Consider the following 25,612-nt stretch of genomic DNA (forward strand, 5'->3'; position numbering starts at 1 on the left):
TGAAGTAAACTAGGCGAGCTGTCTCCACGTCAGTAAACTGCCTGATTCTTCTTACTGCATACGCGGCAGAGCTCAACCTTTTCGCCAGGGCAGATATGTGAGGGGCCCATTGCAGTTTACTATCTAAAGTAAGGCCCAGAAAAACCGTATTCTCGACAAGGTCCAGCGTTTCGCCATTTAATGTGATGATAGTTTCAGATTTTCTTACATTCGGCAGCGAAAATTTGACACATTTCGTCTTTTTCGCATTAAGAAGTAAGTTATTTGCTGTGAACCATTCTAGTACCTTTTCCAAAGTTTCATTGACTTGGCTATAATCGCTCAGTTTCCTGTCAACTTTGAAAATTAGTGAGGTGTCATCAGCAAATAAGACTATCTCACATTTATGTTTTACAAGGTTCGGCAGATCATTTATATATACAAGGAAGAGAAAAGGACCCAAAATTGAACCCTGTGGAACTTCGAGCTTTACAGTCATTCCAGTAGACTCCGTTCCATTTACAACCACTTTCTGGGTTCTTTGGTTTAAGTAAGAATTAACAAGGCTTAGAGCTTCCGTTGACAGACCGTAGTGCTTCAGCTTGTGTAGAAGTGTGTCATGCTCCACACAATCAAATGCTTTGGACAGATCGCAGAAGACACCTATAGCATCTAGCGAGTGTTCCCAGGCGTCGTATATGTGCTTGATTAGTACAGAGGCGGCATCAGTCGTCGAACGACCTCTTGTAAAACCAAATTGCTGATCTTGAAGTAGTTCATTCGAGTTGAAATGTCGAAGCAATTGGTTTAATACAATTTTTTCAAACACTTTACTGAGAACAGGAAGTATTGAAATAGGTCTAAAATTTCCAAGGTCATCTTTGCTGCCCGCTTTAAATAGAGGAATGACCTTACTGTACTTCATCAGATCGGGAAATACACATTCTCTAACACAAGCATTAAATATATCGGCCAAATACGGTGCCACTACGTCGATTACAGATTGCATGACTTTCACAGAGATCCCCCAAAGGTCCTCAGTATTCTTTAATTTCAAGGACTTGAACGTTTTAATGATTTCATGGGGGTCAGTATATTGGAAGTATAATTCCATGCTGCATTTCTTGACATTGTTTGTATCTAAGTAAACACCAGCCTTTGCTACAGAGGAGTTCAAGTTCCGTGTAGCATCTGTGGCTATGTTGGTGAAAAAGTGTTGAAAGGCGCCAGCAACATCCAGGTCTGCAGACAATATTCGGTCTTGAACTTTCAGTCTGTAGTGGCCATCACGGGGTTTCGTTTTTCCAGTTTCAGTGTTTATTACAGTCCAAGTAGCTTTTACTTTATTGTCAGCTGACCTGACTTTCTGACCTATAAAGGCAGACTTAGCCGCGGCGCAGACTTTCTTAAACACTTTTGAATATTTTCTTACATATTCTGCAAAATTCTCGTCATGGTTAATGCTCCTCATTTCATACAGGTCATACAATCTATTCCTACTCTTATGGATGCCCACTGTGGCCCATTCACTAAACCTTGTTTTCAGTGATCCTTGCTTTAGAGTCTTTGTTTTAAAAATATTCTTGTGGACGTCATGTATCACATTCGACAGTTCCTTGTATAGTGTATCAGGATCTTGCTCACCTGTAATCAGTGCTGGTACCTTGGATATAACACCTTCTCTAAACCTTTCCATTCGACTGGCAGTGATGGGTCTATATGTAAATGATTGCTGTTGTCTTATAACATTGACTTGGAAATAGGCTTTTTGACCACAGTGATCAGAGTTGAAGCAGCTAAAGATCTCTTTTTTTATAACTTCACAATTATAGAATACATTGTCCAAACATGTCGCCGTGCTAGCTGTAATCCTTGTGGGCTCGTTGAATAGCGGAAACAAGTCAAAAGACTGATAAAGGTTTAGAAGTCTTACAGTGTGTGCATGTGTGGGATCTAATATATTAACATTAAAGTCCCCACAAACTATTATCTTCTTACTGCTAACAAAGACTCGTTTCAACGCATCTTCCATCACGGACTCAAACTGGCTAAAATCCGACGAAGGTGGTCTATAGACCTCTGTGGTCTCGGTGGTCTGTAGCCTCGGTTATCACTATCAGTATTGTTATTTACTATGCGTCCGCTGTAAAAGAAAATTAAAGGTACTAAAGGCGCTAATAAGGTCTAATAGTAGTAATAATAATAATACTCATACCTATTACATTTATAATAAAAACAAACACATTTTAAAAAGTAGTCGATAAAGCAGTTAAATATCGATAGATTATTAATATGTTGTAACATGACATCACTATTTTTGTTCGCACATAGACAATTTACGCACACACTTGCTTTTAATTTTTGTCACACTTTTGAAGTTTGACAGTCGTTCTATACTATCCTATTTCTATGATACACACGTAGAAGATACGAACTGTCAACTGACATTTATCATTTGTTGTTTATCGCCTAACTGTCAACAGTGTCAATCCGAGAGTTGTGACGTCATCAGAATCTTCAATGACGTTTCGAGTTTGGTCACGTGACGTGTGCCAAAAGATATTTAAAATTCAATATTTTTCAAAAATATGGTCATTACAGGGCCCCTAAAAGTAGTTTAACATGTTCTTATAATCCAAAAGAATTTATGGGGGATACAATTCTGCCCTAAGATTTGTAGATGGAAACAACCCTATTGCAATTAATGTTCGGCCAACACTGCTGGCGGCCTTGGTAATTTTTTCTTACGTACATCGAAATAAATGTAATTTCGGTTTAAATAGTAAGCGAATTAGAACTGTATACGATAACAAACTATTTTTAATATTATTATTGGGTTTTGAGTGCCACGTCGACCAAGCAGTGATCTATTGGGACAGCCCTTTAAAGTTCATTCCTAATGCCCGTTGAATCCAGGAAATTACAGATTCTTTGGGCCGTAATGTTCTGTACCTCATAGGAGTCATAGGGTTGCAATACGTGCCGCACTGAGTAGGTACTTCATTTTGAGATTAGTGGTCCACAGGAACAGAGAAGGTGCATTGCAGTCTCCTCTGACTCCTGGCAGAACCTGCATGTCGCATTTTCTTTCCAATTTGAAACATGTGTTTGTTCAACTTAGTGTCTAGTCAATATTCTGATCACCGCGCAGGTTATGTATCTTTTGAGCCCTAGAAGCTCCTTAGCAATTTTGCTGTTGAAGGAAGAATACGAATCTGTGACGCTATTCACGTTTGGAGGCATATTTTTTTATTTAGGCTCTTATATCACCATAAATTTAATTTGCAGATTGACGCCGATTTCTTTTCTGATTAAATTGGATTTGATCATCCCGTCTGGACTGGCCTTTAGATTTTACACATCTTACTCAATCAATGTATCTTTGATACTAGACATAAACGCAGTGATTATATGCTCTTTGGTAGGCATGTATGAGTAATTTCAAATGAAAACACATTTGTATTAAAAACCGTATGTATAGCTTTATTTAACAAAACTTAGCAAGTGATGGACTTATCCTATCACTGATAAGCCATATGAACACTTGATTACTAGGTACTCATTACATAGTACGAATGATCGACCGATCGGTAGGCAGCAGTTTGCCTCTATATTCTATAATATACATAGGAATGCATAACGCATTACAAGAAATTATTAACCCTCTGAACGCAACGCCTATTAAATATAACGCACCATCGCAAACCTTATTGGAATGTGCGAGTCTATATTATACACTGTAAGCGTACGCGTCAGTAGGTATAACGGGTGATAACAAAAAAATGAGAATGATTTTCTGTAGACTTATAAACAAAACTGTCTACATAAACAAAAAATGCTGTTAATAAAATTGTTGCTAGTTCTTTTGCGATTCTTGAATTTCATATTTTTTATTTCTTCAAACATTTGTTTTTGTTAGACTGGAAACGAAACAAGAAACTCTGCGAAAATGTGTTGTACATTTTAAAAATTCTAACTTAAACATGGGAAAAGGGACACACAGTGGGTCATTTTAGTACAGAAAATGTACCAGTTTCTACTATATATATAATTCTTGCATCCTTGACTATAAATCGCAAAAGTGGTAGTGGCTGGCCAGCGAAGATAATAACCAAGGCAAGCTTGAATTGACTCCAAAGCACTTTTAATTACGAGTATAAGAATTCCATGAGCCAACGAGATGTCGCCAAATTTTTTAAGTGTTACCAACCGTATATTTGTCAACCATTAAAAAAGATAGGTCTGGAATGCTACTAGAAGATAAGAGCCCCGGAATACACTGATCAGTAAAAATCGACCATAATGGTTTCAATGTCGCTAGATAACTCGAAATTGCAAAGGGAAATCATTCAGTTTGGATGATGAAAGTTAATTTCCTTTTGGGAAAACTGATATACCTGTACCCCTAGTGTAATTTTTTTCAATAGCGAAACGTGACGTACGCGTTTCCGTTAAGTGTCATTTTGTATGAGATTTTTGAGTTTCCAAAACGTCCCGCTTGGCGCGCTGTTCAAAATCCCATACAAAATGAGATTTAACGCAAACGCGTACGTCACGTTTCGCTATCGAATAAATTTACACTAGAAGTACTGGAAATGGTTGATACTATACTAGCAATAATTCTACAATACCAGGAAATATCAAATACATGTATTATGGACAAGTTTGAGCAGACATACATTACAATTCTAGGACTCCGATAACATACCAGTACCTGGGCGACCGAGCTTTGCTCGGTTATAACTATTTATTGTAATATGGTGGTGTATAGGTGATAATCTTAACTACATTTTTTTACTAAATTAAACTTGTCTAAAACAATAAAAATTAAAAAAAATATATAAACTTTAACATATAAAAAAAAACAAAAGTTAGTCACCGGGCGAGATTTGAACCCGTAACACTCATTTAGCAGTCTGCGTCTTAACCCGCTGGACCAGACGGACAGTGGCCGGCAACACGAAATTAGCGACCATATTCTGCGTCGAAAGAAAAACGCATGAAAACTCGAAAACACGCGTTTTCCCAAACATAAGACCAATCTAGATCGATTGTATACCCCCAAAAACCCCCATATACCAAATTTCAGCGAAATCGTTAGAGCCGTTTCCGAGATCACAGAAATATATATATATACAAGAATTGCTCGTTTAAAGGTATAAGATTTGTATGTAAGTTAAGTCCGAAATCCCTCAAACCTTCCACAATGTCGGCTGATTGAGAGTTTTTTTGGCTGTTAGAGTAGTTGAGTGTCTAAAAATATTTGGAGAGCTGAAAATTGTGCCCAACTAATAAAAATGACTAATACTTGTGTTCCGAAAATGGACAAAAACGGTGTCCAAAGGTCTTATTCGAACTTTATATCTAAACTACGTGAAAAAGCTGACCACGGACCCTATTCTAACATCCATTAATGTTATTGTAAATAATTATCATGTATATATTGCCTAATAATAACAAAGTATCGTAAAAAGTTATGAGTATTTTTTCACAGCTCTGAAATAATTCTAATTTTTTTGTTATCACCCGTTGGCGTTCAAGAGTCAAGACGTTAAATTAATATACAAAAGTTACTGGTAAAAACAACAAACCCAAATTTTCAGGAAATGCAACTTCAAACCATCAAGAATCGTTGTCTATAAATAGGCATAACGTTTCTGAAAACTTATAAATTTGTCATGAAATCAAGAGTCTTAGTATTTAGCCACATTACCACCTTGGGATAAAGAAATAGCCTTGCGGGCAAGTGTGCGATAAATTGGCGAGCGTAACCCAGGCTCACAGAAGTAGTGCTAGGCCGTTTAGAAATAAGAGTCAGGCAATCCCTGTTCTAGAATAGGTTTGTAAAGATTGCTATTCTCAATCAAAATCATTATAAAAACAATAATGAACAAGGCCTTTCTGTATCTTTAAAAAAAAACTTAGTTCTTCGCTTCTACAAAGTTTGTGATCCAAATTTACATAAACAAAATAATAAAACATGCTCTCTGGTTTCACTAATATTACACATACTCGTACAGTTACTTATTAATGTTATCAAATGGTATTGCGCCCGCTTATTTCGTATTAGTACCCATACTATGAACATACGAAGTAGAAGTACGAACTATGCACGTGGTCCACAGTGCGTTTACTTCGTTATTCAGCACCCCTAGCACTACTGCATCGCAATCGCCGCGAAACCCACTACCAGTCTCTTTCGAAAGCAACAATTACATCCACACTTCCCGATAACGGGCCTGATAATCGTTTTCCGTTTCAGAATATAAATACACACACAGAATTTCTAATATTGTAAACAATGTGCTGATATTTGGTGAAACTGAAAAATTGCTTTCACGGGCCCGTAATCGGGTTTGATATCATGCCTGATGCCTGATAGAGTGTGGACGTAATTGGCACTTTAAGCTGGTTTTAGTGTCGCACCGACTATTTGTATAGGGCCCTCCACACTCGTGCGCGAATCGAGGCGCGAAGCCGCGAACGCGAGTGTGGATGGCCCTCGCGTCAATTTCGCAGATAATTCACGCCTTCGCGCCTTATTCCCCGTTTTTTGTCGGTATTTAGCCCGCGTCAAAGAAGACGCGAAGCGCGAACTTGCAAGCCTCCACACTCGCGATCGCTTCGCGCCGCGATTCGCTCACGAGTCGTTTAATCTGTTAAACTGTCATAACCTTCTATAGCGGCTACTTGGTTATTGGGTGCCTTGATCAACCAAAAATCAATTTGACAGTTCCCAGTTTGAATCAGAGCCTTGCCGCAAACGAAATCCGATCAGCTGACGCTTCGGCGCCATCTTGCCGCGAACCAAACTGCGAAATCGCCGTGAAGTTTTGCAAGTGTGGAGTCTTCGTCAACGTCGCGGTATGTTCGCTCCGCGAAGTCGCGCCGCGATTTACGCGCAAAGTCTGGAGGGGGCTTATGCAGTTCGTGTCCTTCAGCTTAATTCTGAAACGCTCCCTGAACTTAAAGGGCCCTCCACACTCGTGCGCGAATCGAGGTGCGAAGCCGCGAACGCGAGTGTGGATGGCCCACGCGTCGATTTCGCAGATTGTTCACGCCTTCTCGTTCTCCGTTTTATATACGATAATATATTGTATATTTTATTATGTTGTCATGCGAGAACATTCCCCATAGTATCCTGACGTAGATATAAGGGCTCCTCTACACGATGGCCCAGCGTTAGGCCAGTCTAAGGGACGCAGCTATGCGGTGGAATGAGATAGCAATATGACTTACTCCCTCTACCGCATAAATGCGTCCCTTGGACTGGCCTGCGCTGGGCCATCGTGTAGAGGAGCCATAATATTCCTAAAGATGGAGTCTAAGCCACAGTCTAAGCCAACTGTTACCGTCAGCCAGCATCACACACACAGCCACATTTTTGTGTACGATTAACAATGAGGAACCAGATGCTGTGGCCATGTCGATAAAGTCATATCGATAAACTATTGGCATTTTATATAATTTAAAATTTACCTGTAGGGATTTAAACTACCTAAAATGAACAGATAACCATTATAACACAACTTTATATATTCTTATCATCCAGTATGTTTTTTTAAGTTCGATATTACAATAATCAACTAAAATATGTTTTCCGCAATAATTAAGTTATTTAATTATTTATTATAAGAGTATTTATTATCCATAAGCATTTCTATGATGTTTATTTTTAGTGAAGACATCGAAGCTTCAATTAATTGCTATTTCGTCCGTTCCACTGTGTGGGGTTTATCGATATATAGCATGATTAAAATCGACAAGTGCACATCCCTAAAAACATGCTAAAAACGCCACATACACAGCGTGCCTACCACCAAAACGGCTACGGCTTGAGTATTCAATTTTGTACTGAGAACTGACAACGTTGGGGCCTCGGTAGTCTATCTCGCGCGCGATATTTGCGGTCTAGTGATGCTAACTCTTATAGTAGGTTTACATGTTTGGAATGCTTTTAAAATGTATTTGAGATTGGAATGTCAGAACCAAAAAGAAATATTTAGTCAATAAATAAAACCCCACACCTGAAAAATCATTAACTAAATAATTAAATGTTTTTTTGGTTCACATCAGACTTGTTCCTAAACTGTTATATTTCATGTTATTTTCACGCTCCTCTTACAGGAAGGAAGAAAATAATTTTCCTTAATTATTGTGATTGGCTTAAACTTTTAATTATTTATTTCCAAGCATGATGAAAAATACTGTGTGTAACACAGGCAATATTATAATTGGAAACTAATCTTAACCCATTCAGCGCTTATCTAAAAACGTTGACGTTTTGCGTCTACGAAGCATTTTCGCTACATACCAGGACATCCATGTTATTGGCTACAATGTAGCGCTGACTGTAGCTCAGCAGTGAAAGTGTTAAATACCTCCAACTAATAATTTACCCTACATTTCACTTCTATTCCACTATTGTTAACAATTTTAATCTAACATATTGTACCATGTACCACATGGTTGCATTACTGGTAAATTTTTTGACTTTACTTTCTTATTTTTTTTATGTATATGATTATTTCCTAAGAGCCTATTAGAATATTTTTTACAGCTTAAATATTCAGCATAGCATATCACAGCTACACTTGGAAATGAAGTCATCTTAAAACAAGTTAATTTATCTAGGCATCAAGTTGCATGATCATTGATGAGTTTCATAATTAAGGTTCTGATACACAAGTCCCGGACCAGTGACTTGAATAACAAAATGCATAGATTTTCTTGGATTTATACCATCACATCATAAAATGTTAATAGGGCCACAGGATAAAATCACCAAGAGGAGCCAATCAAAAAAGTTGTGCATCCCTGTAAAAACATGAGAGTAATAGGATTGAGTTTTTTTTTTTAACAATGCCCGTTGCAATGTTAGGTCAGATGTTGTGACCTGCCTGGTTACAATTGATAGAGCTCTCGTTACATCTATACCTATTACTGTAGTAAAAACAGAATTCATAGTTTAGAATTTAGTAGTATACTTTATATTGCTATTATGTCACTGATCACAACCAGTTTATTATAACACTGAGACATACTGCATAAGGAAACAGAGCTATAGTAAGAATATGCTTTAGAAACTTATTATTCAACCACTCCTTTATGTAAGGGCACCAAAATACCATCCTACTTAAAATAATCATAACCATCCCAATTAATAATAAATAAGTTACACATACTCTCCTAAACCCTATTTTGCACTAAATGTTACATAATTATTTCGCTTTTTTCTTTCCTGACTTAACTGTCTTCTCTATTTCTTTGGACCACACAGTTTTGTTCATTCTTTCTCCAACAACATACAGTGATAATACAAATCCAAGACTAAACAAGTAAAATACAACTCTCAGTGGCCAGTTTAGAACTTCTAACACTGGATAAACCCAAGCTCCAGTATGGACATAGATAACATGTATCCACACCATATAGCATAACATGAAAGCTGTCAAAAGGGAAATACCATGATTTCTAGATGGATACATTCTGAATGACGTTAGAAGTTCAATTAAAGTAAAAGCAACAATATTAGTATGCATGACATGGTTCAACCATGACGGAAATATCGCATCCAACCTCTGTGGTAGAATCAACTCCCTGTCAATGGCGTAAATACCCCAGAAAGTGATGCCAACAAACATTGACACTGGGAATGCTAAAGTACTAAACAAGGTGTCCTTTATGCGTCGAATCAGTGGCTTCGCTGACGGCGTCGGCTCGTTGGTGCCCCAAACATCGTTTATTAGCGCCACAGTGAAGTACACAGTTTGAATTACCTGAAAGAACAAACGAGCTTTTAAGTATACTTTAAAATGATCTAACGGATGTAGTTTAGAAGGTCGGTTTTCTATGTGAAGTACTTACGGCATCAATGAATGTTAAAAACTTTAACTTTCCTCCAAAGGATCCTGCACCAGACGTGCCGGGGAGTCTCACATACGTGTGATCGTAATAACACCCATAGGCGAACTGTAAAGCCCCAAGCAAATGGAACAACATTTGACCCACCATTTTAATTATTTATTAACTAAGAGTAACTGATAATTATTCGTCAAATCCCTATTTATATTACGTTTTTAATCACAAATTTCTGAAGATATCGAACCAATTTGTTCCAAATCCAAAAGCAAAGGCAAAATTTGACTTGACAATACAATGACAGCCGACAAGATAAACCGGACGGCGTTCTGAAATTAATAGTTACGACTTGGCTTGGAAATTTAGCCTGTGCCAAGTTTAGACTTCAGCTAAAAATAAACTGAATTTATTGAATAGCAAATACATATTATTTAGCCAGGAACTGGATCAAACATTGATAGAATCATACTGTCTTTGACGCTAGTATTAGCACCCAAAAAAAGAGATGGGTATATATTTTTTTGTTCTTATTTTTGTTATTGTTTTGTCTGATTCTAGACTTAACATATAATTTGGAAATGATTTGGAACAACGCCTGAAAAAAACAAAAATAATGAGCCCGTACTACACAGCTGTCATTGTCAACATGTCAACCAGACTTCCGATGGACCAAGGTCACCCTGACCCCACGGACGTTGACCAAGGTAGGGGCTCGATACAATAGGGTTGTTTACAATTTTTTGAAACGCTTGTATTACGTTCTACATTAACTAAAAGTTGCCCTAAAATTCAACTATTATACTAAAAACGGCTTTAAATGCGTTAAATTAACAAAATATATTTTGACAGCTACTTTCGCGCCCAAAACGTCAAAAGTTAGTTCCTTGTTAGCTGAGGGCCTACCGCGAACCACGTTCGACGTGTTGCCTCCCTATCACACTTACGCACGAATTTACAAGTGCGACAGAGAGGCAACACGTCGAACGTGGTTCGCGGTAGGCCCTCTGATAGAATTGACTTTTAAATGATGATTTTGAATGTTTTTTTTTTTATTACGTTCATTTGGATTTGATTTGGTTTGATTCTTTTGGTATTTCATAGTAAGTATTTTCCTCGCGTAGGTGTGGTGAAAAATTTTGTGTTTCACTCGGAGGCACAGTTTGTTTTGCCCTCGTGCTTTGAAACCCTCGCAACGCTCAAGATTCCACTTGTCGAACCACTCGTGGTTCAATTTTGTAACCTTTCGCTTGCTCGGGTATCAATATTAGCACGAGAGGTTAAACAACAACTTTCCCCCTTGTAAAACAAATAATACTATTTATTGTTATACCTATAGTTCTTTTTTTTGTATCAAAAAGAAGGTAAGCGATCTTGACGTGTCTTTTTATTAAAAATAAGTTACAGCTAATATGTAGCAATTATAAATCATATACGATTATTTATGTTTTTTGCTATTATAAGTAACATAAATTATTGTTTTAGTGCTGTTTTCAATAAAGAGACACGTCAAAATTGTTTACCATTTTTCTTATGCTAAAAAACGAACTATTAATATTGGATAAATAAAAAAATTGTTTTTTATAATAAAATATATTTTACTGAAAATGTCTTTACATGGCACTCCATAGATATACACACTTAAGTATCTATAAACAATACAATACGAAACATTGACCGCCTATACGGCGAAAACATGATTGAAATATTATATCATTCATATATAATTCATTTGTATAAAGGAGGGCGCGCAATTTTGCCCTTTTTTGTAAATTTGCTCAAGAACCTGTTGCATGTTAAAAAAAATACTGGAATGAAATAGGTTACGTCACGTTTCAATAATATTACTAGGTTTATATTTATGGAACAGGCTTAGGTTCAGGATTACAATTAGAGTGTTCCAAATTTTTAAAATTCCATTTACGTATATGAAAAAAGAAATAAAACGCAAAGACACAGTTAAATAATATACACATAGACATTTACATAGCCAAAAATAATTCCTAACAAGATTTTTTGCTGAAGTAAAATTTCATTCCATGAAACTAATGTTACATATGCATCTACAGACCAGTGTTCACAGTATAAAAATCTTTATCGCGTCGGGTCAATACCACTTCAAATAGGCGGTAGTCTCGAATAAGCGCTTGGTGCATCATCGGGGATTGTGCCCGTGAACGCTTGAGGGTATGAACCCATGTATTTCGGCTGCACAACGGGCAGTTCAGGCAATGCGCCGCGCATAAGGCGTCGCAGAGCCGCGTTGCGACGACGGAGACCGCACACCTCTTCATGAAGTCTTTCTCGTTCTAAAAAAAAAAATATTTATGGAATCTTTGGTGGCCTAGCGATAAAGCGTGCGACTTTCAAACCAAAGTTCACGGGTTCTAACTCTGACATTTAGTATTAAGTAAATCATTTATCAATCGCATTTCGATGAAGAAAAACATGATGAGGAAAACGGGCAAGTCCTAATAAGGCTAAATTTACTCGGAGATGAAAGATCGAGCAGTAACCCTCTTAAAAGCTAGTGGTTATGTTTATTCTCAGAATTAGCTTGCCGAGCGGAAAGCGGACCCCAATTGAGCCTTGGCAAAATGCCAAGACAACGGTAGGAGGATGAAGTTTTATTAAATTTATGCTGAACAAGATTCACTGTCATTCGACGTTGGTGGCCAAGCGGTAAGAGCTTGCGACATTCAATCCGAAGGTCGCGGGTTTAATGGCTCCTCTTCACGATGGCCCAGCGCTGGCCCAGTGAGATGGCCATGCGATGGTTGAAACACCACTACACGATGGCGACATTCAGTCACGATCTATTCGTTTTCCAAGATGGACGTGGAAGCATTAGCCGCTGCAGCTATTTTTTCTACACCACGTACCAACCTTTTCTAAATCTGCACAATAATAAAATAATTAAAAATAAATGACGTAGAAGATTATGGTGGATGTTATCTATCTATCGCAATAAATAAATAAACTATTATAGGACAGTATTACACAAATTGACTAAGTCCCACGGAAAGGTCAATAAGGCTTATATTGTGGGCACTTAGACAACGATATACATATTATATACATATGTATAAATACTTAAATACATAGAAGACATCCATGATCAATATCCATGCTCATCACACGAATAAATGCCCTTACCAGGATTTGAACTTGGGGCCATCGGCTTTATAAGCAGGGTCCAGACAGGTTGTCAAATAAGTCAGTTTAATTTGTGCAATAAACTCTTCAAAGCTTTAAAACCCTACTGAAAAATCATTACTTGTCTCTTCCTTAATGTGCCGCTGTGTAGGTATATATTGTGCATATATGTAATTTATGCATGTATATATATTTATATATGTAGGTATCTAATATTTATTTATTATAGTATTGGTATTGGTATATTCATTTATTTAGATTGTAAATGTACTGTAAATACAGATGGCTGCGTAATGTATATGTAATTTTCCTAATCCTCTAATTAATTCGTGCACTATTTGTTATAAACACTTTTTTTTTAAATATCCTGTTACCTTATTTCTATAGTTTTGGGGTTTATATTTGGGGTTCAATGTTACGCTTTCTCCCCGATATAACTCTAAAAACTTTGTTGTTGAAGCGGCCACGTACTCGTCATTTTAAATCAAAATAATACACAGCACGAACGTCCACACTCGACCGCGTTCGAGCACGCACTGTGGAATGGGCCACGTGTAGATGCCTTTGATGTGCGAACGAAAAACCGACACCGCGGCCATCCCATCGCCATCCCGCCCGCCGCGCCATAAGCCATCCGACACCACTACCCTCTCTACACGATGGCCCAGCTTAGTGGGCCACTATGATGGTCCATCGTGTAGAGTAGCCATAAGCCATCCGACACCACTACCCTCTCTACACGATGGCCCAGCTTAGTGGGCCACTATGATGGTCCATCGTGTAGAGTAGCCATAATAGTCTATACACTACACGGTCAGCTGATGCGAACTATAGGCGCCGCCATATTGGCCTCGGCTGCTCTGACGAGCGCCTTTCACTTTATCCCCCTAATCCGCGGCCGACCGTCACGCAACATGCAACACACAGACGAAAAAGTTTGACACGATGTAATAAAAGTTTCACTTTAAAAAAAGTTAAAGCAAAAAGTGACTTAGCGGAAGACGCTGATAGTATGGCGAAGTATTGCTTACCTTGTAAAATTGGCAAATAGTTATTAAGCGCCGAAAGCATTCCATCCCAAAATCTGTCTTTTTCTGATGGAAAAACATCCTTCCACTCCATCCAATACTGTTGTATTTCCTCTGATTTCAATTTACGGGATGGAGTTGTAAAATCGGGCGGTTTCACGCTATCACTAAAACATAACCGGTCTAACGTTAATTTGTGAACATATAAACTTCTATTTTCATACAAATTATGATGGAATTAAATATTAAGTGGAACAACAAATGGTTACTCGAAGGAAGGGTAAATGTATTAGAAATCCATACGCGAATGTATCTGTTCATACTTACAGTATATCATAAAGTCTCCTTTTCTCCGGCGGGACGAATACCGAGACAAACTCTCCTAAGGCTGTAAGTACCTGCATTGGTTCAATTTCTAAATAGTGCCCCACTGAAAAGAAAAGGCAAATCTTAACCACAAGTTTAAAATTACAAATATTACAATATTATCAAAAACTAACTTTTAAAATATGAGAAAATGTAACCCTAACTAAGAACCTGCTCTTGCTCCAAATTGAATTGTATCAAATCCAAAAACTTTTTAATTACGCACACATATCGCATTAATCGTTACCCACTACCACTAACGATATATACGCTGCATTAAGTTTTGGCATGATCGCAATTAATAATATGCAGGTATCTATGTTATATTTGTATCGTTCTCCTGCACATGTCCAACGAAGTCCTCACCCAAAATTTAGATATTTTTTTCGTAGACACCCTGACCACCCTGTTTTGAAACTTATTGCCGTACAGCTGGATGACATGGGAAATTAATTTTGAATGTATTATTACAAAATAGAGAAGTTCATACTCGGGCAAAGGAATGGATTAACGGCCTTGGTGCTCTTAGCAAGTGAAAGCTGGGAGGTGACCGTGACACCTCGCGCATGTGGTCGCCGCTGACCTGCTGAGACTCCTGATTCCGTGATCGCGCCAGTACCCGCTGTGCCCACTAAAACATTCATAAGCATTCATAGTTATATGTATTATGGGAATCCACTTTTAAAAATAGACCGGCTTCGACTTCATGAATTATATTATATTAATAAATAAAAAATCGGACTTCTATAACCAAAATACGAGTGTATTAAGTTACTAAGGTTTAGGCATAAAGTCAGACCAAGGTAACTCTGCAGCCATTTTGATAGCACAAGCTATGCAAGTGTTATTTTAAACGTCACAATTTCATAGAAGTTTGATGTTTAAAATAACACATTAGAAAACTAAACTGATATCGAAAACTGATCTCAATTAGTAAAATTACATTAATAACTTTTATAATAAAAGCAGAAATATCCCAATCATTTACTTCAAACCCTCCCATACGTTTAGTACGCCGTTCGTTGAAAGACTAGTTTATACGGTCTAGTCATTTGACCGTTATCAAATGATTCATGAATTGTTTTATTTTATCCATTTTATTATTTTATTAAAGTTTATTCGTGCAAATAATTAATCTCAAGCCGTTTTATCTCTTACGATACCGACGTTCTTTGATTTAGTATGACTCACCTCTCGTTGTACTAAATATTAAATAAATAAACCACTTTTATTTAAAAAAATCTAATGTGATTTTACTCATTGGGTAACACACTTTCGATAGGTATCAGTTTGAAGTTTTCTAATATCTGTTATATTTACAGAATAATCGCCTGGCTACACTTAACGATTACAACCTGTATATGTGTCAGTGCATCTGGAAAGGTACCTAGTCACGACATTTAGTTACAGAGTTACATGAGTTTTTGTGGAAGCTGGTGAAAAAGTGCCAAAATGGGTTTGTGTTATAATTGGGTTATTTACATCCTAAGGAACACGTGTGTACAAGAATATCAGTAAAATTATGTTTTTTTTAGTATATTTCTCCGACTATAAAGTTTAGTAGTCAGGGTACCTTGTCACGCCATGTCTTAAAAGCCTTTACATTTTGAATAATTTTGTCAATATTTCCATCGCGGGTAGTCAACTACCTCTTTCTATGATATAGGATCGGTCTATAGCAAAATTAATTTTGAACCAAACAAAAATATTTAATGTTTTTTATAAGAAAACATTCAACTTGCATGACTCTTGTATGAAATAACTATTAAATAGTTATTAAAATAACAGAGTTAATATTAAATAGTTATTTCATACAAGAGTCATGCAAGCTATTTTGTTTTGTACTAAAACAAAGTATTTTGATTTAAATAACCATTCCCGGAATATTTCACCAAGCCTATTTCATCGATATCGATACAGAATTGCACCTTCACTATCGTGTGTCGTGACGCGACCATGCTGAGGATAGATTGAGGGAAAATACCGATTAAGTATATTTCTCCTACTAAAACCACACCAAGGTCGCGTCACGAGGTGTTTCTGTATTAATAATAATTAATTTGTTGATCTCAAATTTAGTCAATGAAAAATTGAGCTGTGATTTTAGTTGTTTGACGTATAATTAATTAGTATTATAATATTGATTGAAAGACTGATAAATCATAAATTAGGTGCAGTTATGTACACAATTGAGTTATTTTTTCTAGTTTTACTCCATTTATGTATGATAATGACTTAGCGTGACAAGGTACCCAGTTTAGTAAAATGCTAAACTTTATGTCTTACACGACTAAAACAGAAGTTTTTATAAATAAGAATACATTGATTTCCGCTATAATTATCCTAAATAACATTTTGTTACAGATATTTCTTGCATTATAGGTACTAAAATAGTGATCTTCGAGTTTAAGTTACTAAAGTTTAGTAAATGTCGTGACAAGGTACCCTAGTTACGTTTCCATACAAAAGTTTCGACCGAGTCACTAAACTTTATTGTTAAAAAAAACTGCTTTAACACCATTTCTATTATACCATTGTGGTACACCACGCTACATACCATTTGATCTTGTGATATAGCATGAATTTACTAATTATTTTGTTGATTTTTAATATTATAAGTGATCTTTTTTGTAATTGTTAAAAATGCGGTAATTTTTAAATTTCTTTATGATTATGGAGTTTTCTTTCATTCAATTGTCCCAAAATGCCATAGAATATGTAACTATGATGAGAAACTAACAGTTTTAATCTCATTATTTTATGAATTGGGTATAATTAACACTTTCGTGTTTCTTCCACCCTGGCATGTTCAACCTAAGAAATCAGAATAATTAACATGTATTTTTAGACAATTCACCTTTATTATAATTATTTAACATCCAAAGATTATGATTATACTCTTCACTATGTAACTTCGAAGCAGAAGTGTGTTTTTTGCACTTGCGCATTTCGGAAGTCGAAAATTCAAAAATTTATATAAAAATAGTGGTTCCACCTACAGTCATTATTCTTTTTTGTATTGATAGCAAATTTAATGTTCTTTTTGGAACTATGCAAAACTCAATACCTGCAACAAGGTACTTTTCCATGTGCACTGACACATATACTGGTCTGACTATAAGGTTTTTTAAAGAATTTTAAGTGAAATATAAAATATTTACCACTCAGTTCTCCGCACTTTTGTATAATTTCATCAGCTTCCGTCATTAGTTGTACGTCTGACGGCGATAATTCCTGGCCTCTGTAATAAAAGGGGGTTATTTTAGACCAAAAGACAAGGTACGTATAATGCAGTAATAGAACTTTAAAAAAACTGCTGTTTAAATTGTAAATCACAAAACTTACATTATTAGGACCGTCAAAAAAATTACACGGTTCATGATCATGATTTAGATACTAGTACGTGGGCGACCGAGCTTTGCTCGGTTATAACTATTTATTCAAGAAGAAGCGATGGTGGCCGAGTAGATATGACGTCCGACTTTCAATCCGGAGGTCGCGGGTTCAAATCCTGGCTCGTACCAATGAGTTTTTCGGAACTTATGTACGAAATATCATTTGATATTTACCACTAGCTTTTCGGTGAAGGAAAACATCGTGAGGAAACCTGCATGCATCTGCGAAGAAATTCAAAGGTGTATGTGAAGTCCCCAATCCGCATTGGGCTAGCGTGGGGACTATAGCCCGAGCCCTCTCGCGCATGAGAGGAGGCCTGTGCCCAGCAGTTTGTACGTATATAGGCTGAATTATTATTATTATTATTAACTATTTATTGTAATATGGTGGTGTATAGGTGATAATCTTAACTACATTTTTTACTAAATTAAACTTGTCTAAAACAAAAATTAAAAAATTATATATAAACTTGAACATATAAAACAAAAAACAAAAGTTAGCCACCGGGCGAGATTCGAACCCGTAACACTCGTTTCTAGCCGTCCGCGTCTTAACCCGCTGGATCAGACGGACAGTAGCCGGCAACACGAAATTAGTGACCATATTCTGCGTCGAAAGAATAACGCATGAAAACTCGAAAACACGCGTTTTCCCAAACATAAGACTAATCTAGATCGATTGTATACCCCCATATACCAAATTTCAGCAAAATCGTTAGAGCCGTTTCCGAGATCACAGAAATATATATACAAGAATTGCTCGTTTAAAGGTATAAGATTGTTGTTTTACTCATACACCGAGCACACTGGCAAAATTACAAACTTGTAATAATTACTTACCTAAACCCTACGTGGATTGATCGAGATGCACTCGCTGAAATACTTTTTGCCACACTAGATCGTGCCCGGATTGAGGACCTATCACCTACACAGATAAATTCAAATAAATTAAATATTCTTACCTATGTTACAACAATACCTTACATGTGAAAATCGTTAGTTTGATAGTGAAATGTTACCTCGAACTGATCTGGGCATTGTGTGACGTGATACGGCATCCTCCTGAAATTCCGCACGTAAGTAGAATTTGAACACCAATAGAAGACATAAGTAAATATACATCGACATAATATTCATAAGTTGGAAGCAGTGGAAGATGAAAGGGATAACCCGCATATGTGCCGAAAAACTATGCAACTTTGCCCTGGAAGATTACCGTGAAAGCTAAACTAAACATTGTTTTTTTTATTAATGTTGTTTAGCATTTCTTTTTATAACGATATACTAAATGTTATCCAAATGAAATAGCTACCTATCATGGTCTGCAACTCTGCAAGCTTCGGTGGGCAAAGTTGCAATTTACAAATACTTAAGGGTCCGCAGAAAGCTCGGTTCTCCAAACAAACGTAAAGCCCGACCAGAAATATATGATCATTGTCAAGAGCGCGCTGTTATTATCATGTATAGGGTGACAGTTCAGTTTAGTATGAAAAATTTAGTTCCAATGAAATTCCGCAATATGGTGCGTGATCATATAGGTATTACTAGTCGGGCTTTAGTTACAATCTCATTTTAAAACGATTGGCTAGATTGATCTAAAACTTTTTACTTACAATAGGATATCTATGCCTGTAATTAGTTCATGCAGCTTTAGATACTTACCATAGTTACAAAAATATTTAAGCCAATTAAAGTTTTTCCTACAAAACTTGTTTTTGTTCTATTTCGTTTTTCAGCTGGAGTTATATGAACGCAACTCCGTTTGTATTGGAAGGTGAAATTCGGCCGAGCTTGCTGCGGGCTCATAACTACTAGTTTAAATGCTTACAAGAATAGAAGATTGATCTACGGATTCCGATTCGTTATCCATCCCAACACAAACGGGGCAAAAAGCGTAATTCAAAAAGACTTTGCACAGCAACTCAACATCTTCCTCGGCTTGAATTTCAAGAGCCTGAAAAACAAATATGAGTGTTATTCACATATCTTGCAACGGCAATATTAAATGATAAGTAGGAAATGTATGAACTTGCAGTTATACCGATAGGGTACCTACCTGCATTTAAAAAAAACTAATCTGAACACTGAAGAAGGTTATTACTTTCATAAATCGGGTACATCGCGCAAAAAGATTCGATACACACTTTATAAAACATGTATATTTATGTAATAGTAAAGATAAATTACCATAAAAATGGAATCTAAAGTGCACAAGTTTCTTGATGTAAGCTGGTATTTTTCTATAAGTTTTAGTAAACGATCTTCTACTAGAAATCCCGTGTTATCAGCGACCAATTGAAGGATGTGTCGTACCTAGAAATTAAAGGTAAATTAAACTAATAGAGCCTCGCATGTATTTAGTTCCCAAATACAGATAATACCGAAGTCATTTGTTTACCAGTTTATCTTTTGCTGTTTTAGCTACCATATCCTTAGGATCAACTGGTTCCTCTTCAACAACCGCTACTGCTTGAGATTCACCGGATGTTTCATGTTCTATAATACCATGAAATGTTTTAAAGCTTAGTACCTAAGAATAAACAACAAACACATAAAAATACATTAATCAAAGTTAGTCTACTTACCGTACTTCCAGAGAGGGTTTTTTGGGAGAGGCGGCGGTGGCGGAGGCGGAGGTTCTGATAAAATATGAGCATGTAAAGCAACTTCCGCCAGTCTCAACTGTTTAGCCAGTTCTGCGCATCGCGCCACAGACATGCGCCAAATCTGACTAAATTTGTAATTGTTAACATGAGCAAAATGATAAGATTTCTTTTCCAAATCATCCATAGCTTGCATTAACTTCACGATCTCCGCGTCGGCCTTGATTTCTTCGATGGCCCCATCTTCAGCAGCTTTACGGATTTTCGCACGCAATTTGTTAGCAACATCGGACATTTTATTAAGCTTGCGTTTCTGTTGCGATCTCACAAATACATTTTCTTCTTCACGTTTTTTCAAAACCTGTTAAAATATGATGCATACTTTTCCGAATCATACTTTTCACTTACTTAAGCGGTTATCCCACTGGGACTGCATCCGAGTGCAGTGAATGTGTGTGAGCGAGAAGAATCTAAGCATGTCTATAACGTTGTTGCCGTTGCAACAGTGTGATAACCGCTTCAGTGACCTCAATCCTAAAGATATGAAATATTACTATTCTTATACTCACTTGATAATTATACCCAATTTTTTCCGTATTTATGATACATGTAGCTTTTAATTTTTCCAGTTCTTTTTGTAGTTCTTGTATCAAGACTTCTAGCTCAATTTTGGCAACGCGGAACTTTTCATGATGATCCCACATAATAGCTTCCATCTCTAGTTTATGCTCTTCTAGCTGTAATATAAGTTAAATATGATGCGGGGAGAAAGATCAAAAGCCATTCTTATGACTAAGTCAGATTGTAATGCCATTCAATAAGAAATTATACTATTTTGGGAAAACTACGTATTTTTTGTACTATCTTTCACATATATTTGTTCATAACATGAATGCTAGAGAACGGACCTGTTCAGTTTTATACTCCATATGAGCAACTTCCTCCTTATCACGTTGCCTATATAAAGCATCCCATCGCTTGTTATTGTGGTCGACCATAGCTTCACGTTCTATCTCGATGGCTTCTTGTATCAGTGTAAGCTGCTTCTGGTAAGCTTTTTGCATTATGGACACCTGCTTCTCAATCCTTTCCGACAGTTCTTTTATATCCTTGTCCTTAAATCATATTAGGAAAAGACATTCATATAAAAGAAGAAATGTGGAATGCTTATATATCGAGCAAAATTCTGAGCCAACCTACTTGTTTTTCTAAATCATCGTAATAAGCGATGTCCATGAGTTTGAGGTCGTTCTTTAACTCGTCAACCATTTTAGTTTTCTGAGCCAAAAGAAAGTCGCATTTGTCCTTCTGCTCTTTCATGGCCGCCTGAATATCCAGGGGATCCTTGACAGCTAACATGACATTCCAGTTTGCTGTAATGACTTCATATTGCGCTTGGGCGTCCTTAGCTTCCGCTTCCAATTTTTGCATAGACACTTGGAACAATAATATGTAATCATTAATTATTTATTTTAAAAATAAGTGACAAACAAAAATTAATACCTAAAGTCTGTCAAGCCATTTCCGTCAGTAGACGGACAGGCGGCAAATTAAAAAAAAATGTAGGCGCGAAGGGTTATCGTCCCATAGAAAATTTGAATTTCGTACCTTTTTCTACTGACAAATTTGTTTGACAGACTATGTTTATTATTTGCAAATAAAATACGTTCGACTACATTAATTGAGTTTTAATTTAAGTAACAAAAAACAGTGAGAGCTGGGAACTTTGCCCAGCAATGACTTGGGCAAAGTTACCAACACTTTTTCTGTAAGTGATAATTGCTATGGAAAAAGTTCACCATGATTAATAGTACAGATTTATTACAAAAATATAATATTAATAAAAAAAATATATTTATTTATTATATGAACGATTGGATGTTTATCCGCAATTTCGCACGTCGCTCCGGTACCTATGTGAGCGAGATATACCTACCGCTATAATAATCAATAAGCCCAAAACTACGATAACCGCGTTACTTACTTGTCTGTTTCTTAGTAATGTGCTCACGACGGATTACACACGTTGGTGACCTTGGCGGACCCGTCAAAAGCCAGCCGCTGGAGCTCCTAGACACGGCGGCCGTGGAAGGCTCAATAAGCCTAAAAGTGGGATAACCGGGTTACTTACTAGTCTGCTTCTTGGTAAAGAGCGCACGACGGATGACCTCCCGCTCATCCGTGGTAACTTTGACGTTGGTGACCTTGGCGGCCCCGTCTAGCGCCAGTCGCTGGAGCTCCTCGGCCGCGGCGGCCGTGGCCTGCTCAATAAGTCCAGGCTCCTCTTCCAACGCCGCTTCCTCGGGAGGCGCTTCCGCTCTATAGAAGTAAAGATTATACCTACACCTAAGTACAGTCAGCAAGAAAACTAAGTGCAGAAAGCGCGGAACAAATATATGACAGATTGAACGAACGAAGTCTTAATTAAGGCTAAAGCGCCAATTACATCCACACTTCCCAATATCGGGCCCGAAACCAGTCCCGATTTCGGGTCTGATAATTGTGTTCCTTTTCACGGAATATCAGCACATCGTTAACAATATTTGAAATGTAAAAAGTACTTTCTCTAATTGCCAAAAATGTTCAATATTTCAATGTTTGATATTTTTACATATTACATTTCAAATATTGTAAACTAATGTGCTGCTATGTGGTGAAACGGAAAAAATATTCTTCCACGGGCAGGCACCATGACTAATGAGCAAAATAATCCTTGATAAAGGTCTATATTAGCTTCATTGGAACTAGACAAACACAACAAAACTAGGAATATGCTAGGAAAAGGAACTATATATATATATATATATATATATATATATATATATATATATATACTTATGTACCTACGCAAAAAAACTTTCGTTTACTCGTATCCCATCCAACCTATACATACATCTCATAATGCCGTATATCAGGGGTTGCCAACTTGATTAGACCCAAGATCTCTTTACTAACGAAACCCTGTGCGATCTACCAATTACATACTTCTTGAAACCTTAAATGAAACTCGTCTACGTATTTATATTGGCCTGACCTGTTGGCCACCCCTGCCGTATATTAAAACAACCATAGACTATTATTAATTCAGTACCGCGAACCGGTACCGCTCATTTCAGTTGCGTTAACACAACATAAATAAGTTTTGTTACAATACAAGCTTTTATCGCTGACTGTACTTATCTTATCACAGGCATAATAAATACTCATTGAGACAATTCTAAAAACCCCAGTCCAAAAACAATTAAGTTGCGTTGTTTCATCACAGGATTCCTTATGGCAACCCCCGGTCTCCATCATCAGATCAGCTACTATAATATTGCATCGTCACCCGACTTACATATGTATGGAAATTTTTTAGCTCAGTCGCAAATCGAGAAGTGGGTCTAATTTAATTTCCGAGATTTGCCCTCACTAACTAACCAACATAATTAGTAATTAACAGGGCAAGTTGAATAAATGCTTGTAAAAAGATAGATACCCGTAGAACTGTGTTTCCGTATAAAAAGTGCGCTATGTGTAGTGACGGCGAGTCTTCGTGGCAGGGCCGGATCTAGGGTAGAGCAAGTGGAGCGGCCGCTAATGGTAGGGGGGCGCCAAAATGGCAAATATGAAAAAAAAGGCTGGAGTGATTTCAGTTAACGAAAATCCATATAGACCACGGTACAAGTAGAACCGACTTGCAGGAGATAAGAGTTTGGATACGACAATGGTTAGTTGTGTCAAAGTTGAACTAGAAAGTTGCATCGATCACAACGCAACAACAATTGTACCACATGCATAAGTTGTGTGTTGTTGCTGGGATGTCATGAAGGGGAGATTCTGGCTCTCGACAAACCACATTGTCCTCGTTGCCAGAGCGAAAGCCGAGCTGCAGATAAAATAAAGGTAGCACAATCCCCAAAGGCTAAAGCTGAAGGCGCAGAGCGTCTCAGCGAGGAGCCGAGGAGTGATTTTGTATGAGGCAAAGGAGTGCAAGCGTGATAATAAGCGAGCTTCGAAGCCCTAGGAAACCGAAGGGTGCGTTGGACATAGTGTCCACATACCGAAATGTGGCCTTCGGCCTTGCACGAGAACGCGCTGAGGTCGAAAAAATTATTATTTTTACTGAATTGCAATTTGGGTAAAAATGTTTAACCAAGGGCGCCAAAACTCAATCTCGCTCTACCTTGATCGAGGGCTCGGGCCGGCGCTGCTTCGTGGTGTACGAAGACTCCTCGTAATAAGGAGTCTGGAAGGTAGTACCGGTTACATCTGGTCTGGCCTAGTGGGTAGTGATAGTGATATATAGATAGCCTATGAAGCCGATGGTCCTGGGTTCCAATTCCAAGCCCGGCAAGGGCATTTATTTGTGTGATGGATGAACACAGATATTTGTTCCCGAGTTGGAGGCGTTTTCTATGTGTATAAGTAGGTATTTATCTATATAAGTATGTATGTAGTGTCGCCTAGTACCCATAGTACAAGCTTATGCCCCCTAATATTTATTTTATTTATGAACTAAGTGCAGCCAGTACAGCTTGCAGTACATAAGTAGCAGCTATCGTATAACATCTTACGGCTTACCTTATGTAAGGTCACGCGACAGCAGTTGTGCTATACTTAGGTGCTATAATTGTTAGCACAACACTGATGACACAATTTAATTTACTACACAATTACACATGGACCATTATGAAGGTGACCTTTGTTTACACATAGTTCTAGCTAATCTCGGCGTCAATTTATACCGACATCTTCGCTACATAAATTCAACTTACCTTTTGATAGCCTCCTGTCGGCGCTTGATACGGAGAGCTCTGCCTGCCTTCCGCTCATCAGGGTCTTGCGACGATACCTGAGGTTCTTTCGGGGCAAGCACATTATCCTCGTCATCGTCATCTTTTCCGTACATATTAGTCACTTCGCGGCTGTTGTTTGTGTATAAAATGTCCCATCAAACTGCTACAACAAATTTCGTAGCTATGGTGATTTTAATCAAAGCAACGTGAAGGTCGAGTGTCGCCATCTCATGACTACATCGGGAAATGTTTTAGAGAAAGAGCATAATAATCACTACGTTTTAGTTTTAGAGACAATCTTTTTATTTAGCTTTTTATATCGACTGCTCCAAAAAGATCGGTAAGGGCATTACCTGTAAAGTCTGACCAGTAATATATGATCAAGCGCCATAATGCGGAATTTCATTTGTACTACATTTTTCACACTAAACTGAACTGTCACCCAATAC

At 37.3% G+C, this 25,612-nt stretch overlaps 2 protein-coding genes across 2 annotated transcripts; both read right to left on the reverse strand.

Annotated features, from left to right (window-relative positions):
* Positions 1–7,821: 7,821 nt before the first annotated feature.
* On the reverse strand, positions 7,822–10,153 carry LOC133526453 (androgen-induced gene 1 protein-like). The gene is made up of 2 exons (XM_061863103.1): positions 9,847–10,153; positions 7,822–9,758 (listed from the first exon to the last, which is right to left on the reverse strand). Exons 1-2 carry the CDS (start codon positions 9,991–9,993, stop codon positions 9,201–9,203), a joined length of 705 nt encoding a protein of 234 aa, XP_061719087.1. The 5' UTR covers positions 9,994–10,153; the 3' UTR covers positions 7,822–9,200.
* Positions 10,154–11,791: 1,638 nt separating this feature from the next.
* Positions 11,792–25,413, reverse strand: LOC133526326 (dynein regulatory complex protein 1). Its single transcript, XM_061862883.1, has 16 exons — positions 25,143–25,413; positions 22,517–22,704; positions 21,586–21,821; positions 21,294–21,500; positions 20,955–21,122; positions 20,368–20,746; positions 20,181–20,278; positions 19,970–20,095; positions 19,611–19,736; positions 18,802–18,844; positions 18,623–18,707; positions 17,549–17,628; positions 14,878–15,018; positions 14,349–14,451; positions 14,025–14,188; positions 11,792–12,146 (listed from the first exon to the last, which is right to left on the reverse strand). The coding sequence occupies exons 1-16, from the start codon at positions 25,274–25,276 to the stop codon at positions 11,956–11,958; spliced, it is 2,469 nt and encodes an 822-aa protein (XP_061718867.1). The 5' UTR covers positions 25,277–25,413; the 3' UTR covers positions 11,792–11,955.
* Between the last annotated feature and the right edge of the window lie 199 nt (positions 25,414–25,612).

The sequence above is a fragment of the Cydia pomonella genome, chromosome 16 (assembly GCF_033807575.1).
Source record: "Cydia pomonella isolate Wapato2018A chromosome 16, ilCydPomo1, whole genome shotgun sequence".
Taxonomy (NCBI): Eukaryota; Metazoa; Arthropoda; class Insecta; order Lepidoptera; family Tortricidae; genus Cydia; species Cydia pomonella.

What these genes read in the sequence shown, in the direction of transcription:
- LOC133526453 (XM_061863103.1), bottom strand. Translation starts at nt 9,993, where the DNA reads ATGGTGGGTCAAATGTTGTTCCATTTGCTTGGGGCTTTACAGTTCGCC. An exon ending in TTTTAACATTCATTGATGCC is followed by an intron (nt 9,759 to 9,846) that starts GTAAGTACTTCA and finishes TTGTTCTTTCAG; the next exon opens with GTAATTCAAACTGTGTACTT.
- LOC133526326 (XM_061862883.1), bottom strand. Translation starts at nt 25,276, where the DNA reads ATGTACGGAAAAGATGACGATGACGAGGATAATGTGCTTGCCCCGAAA. An exon ending in TAGATCAATCTTCTATTCTT is followed by an intron (nt 18,845 to 19,610) that starts GTAAGCATTTAA and finishes GCGGAATTTCAG; the next exon opens with GAGGATGCCGTATCACGTCA. An exon ending in AGGAGACTTTATGATATACT is followed by an intron (nt 14,189 to 14,348) that starts GTAAGTATGAAC and finishes GTTATGTTTTAG; the next exon opens with TGATAGCGTGAAACCGCCCG.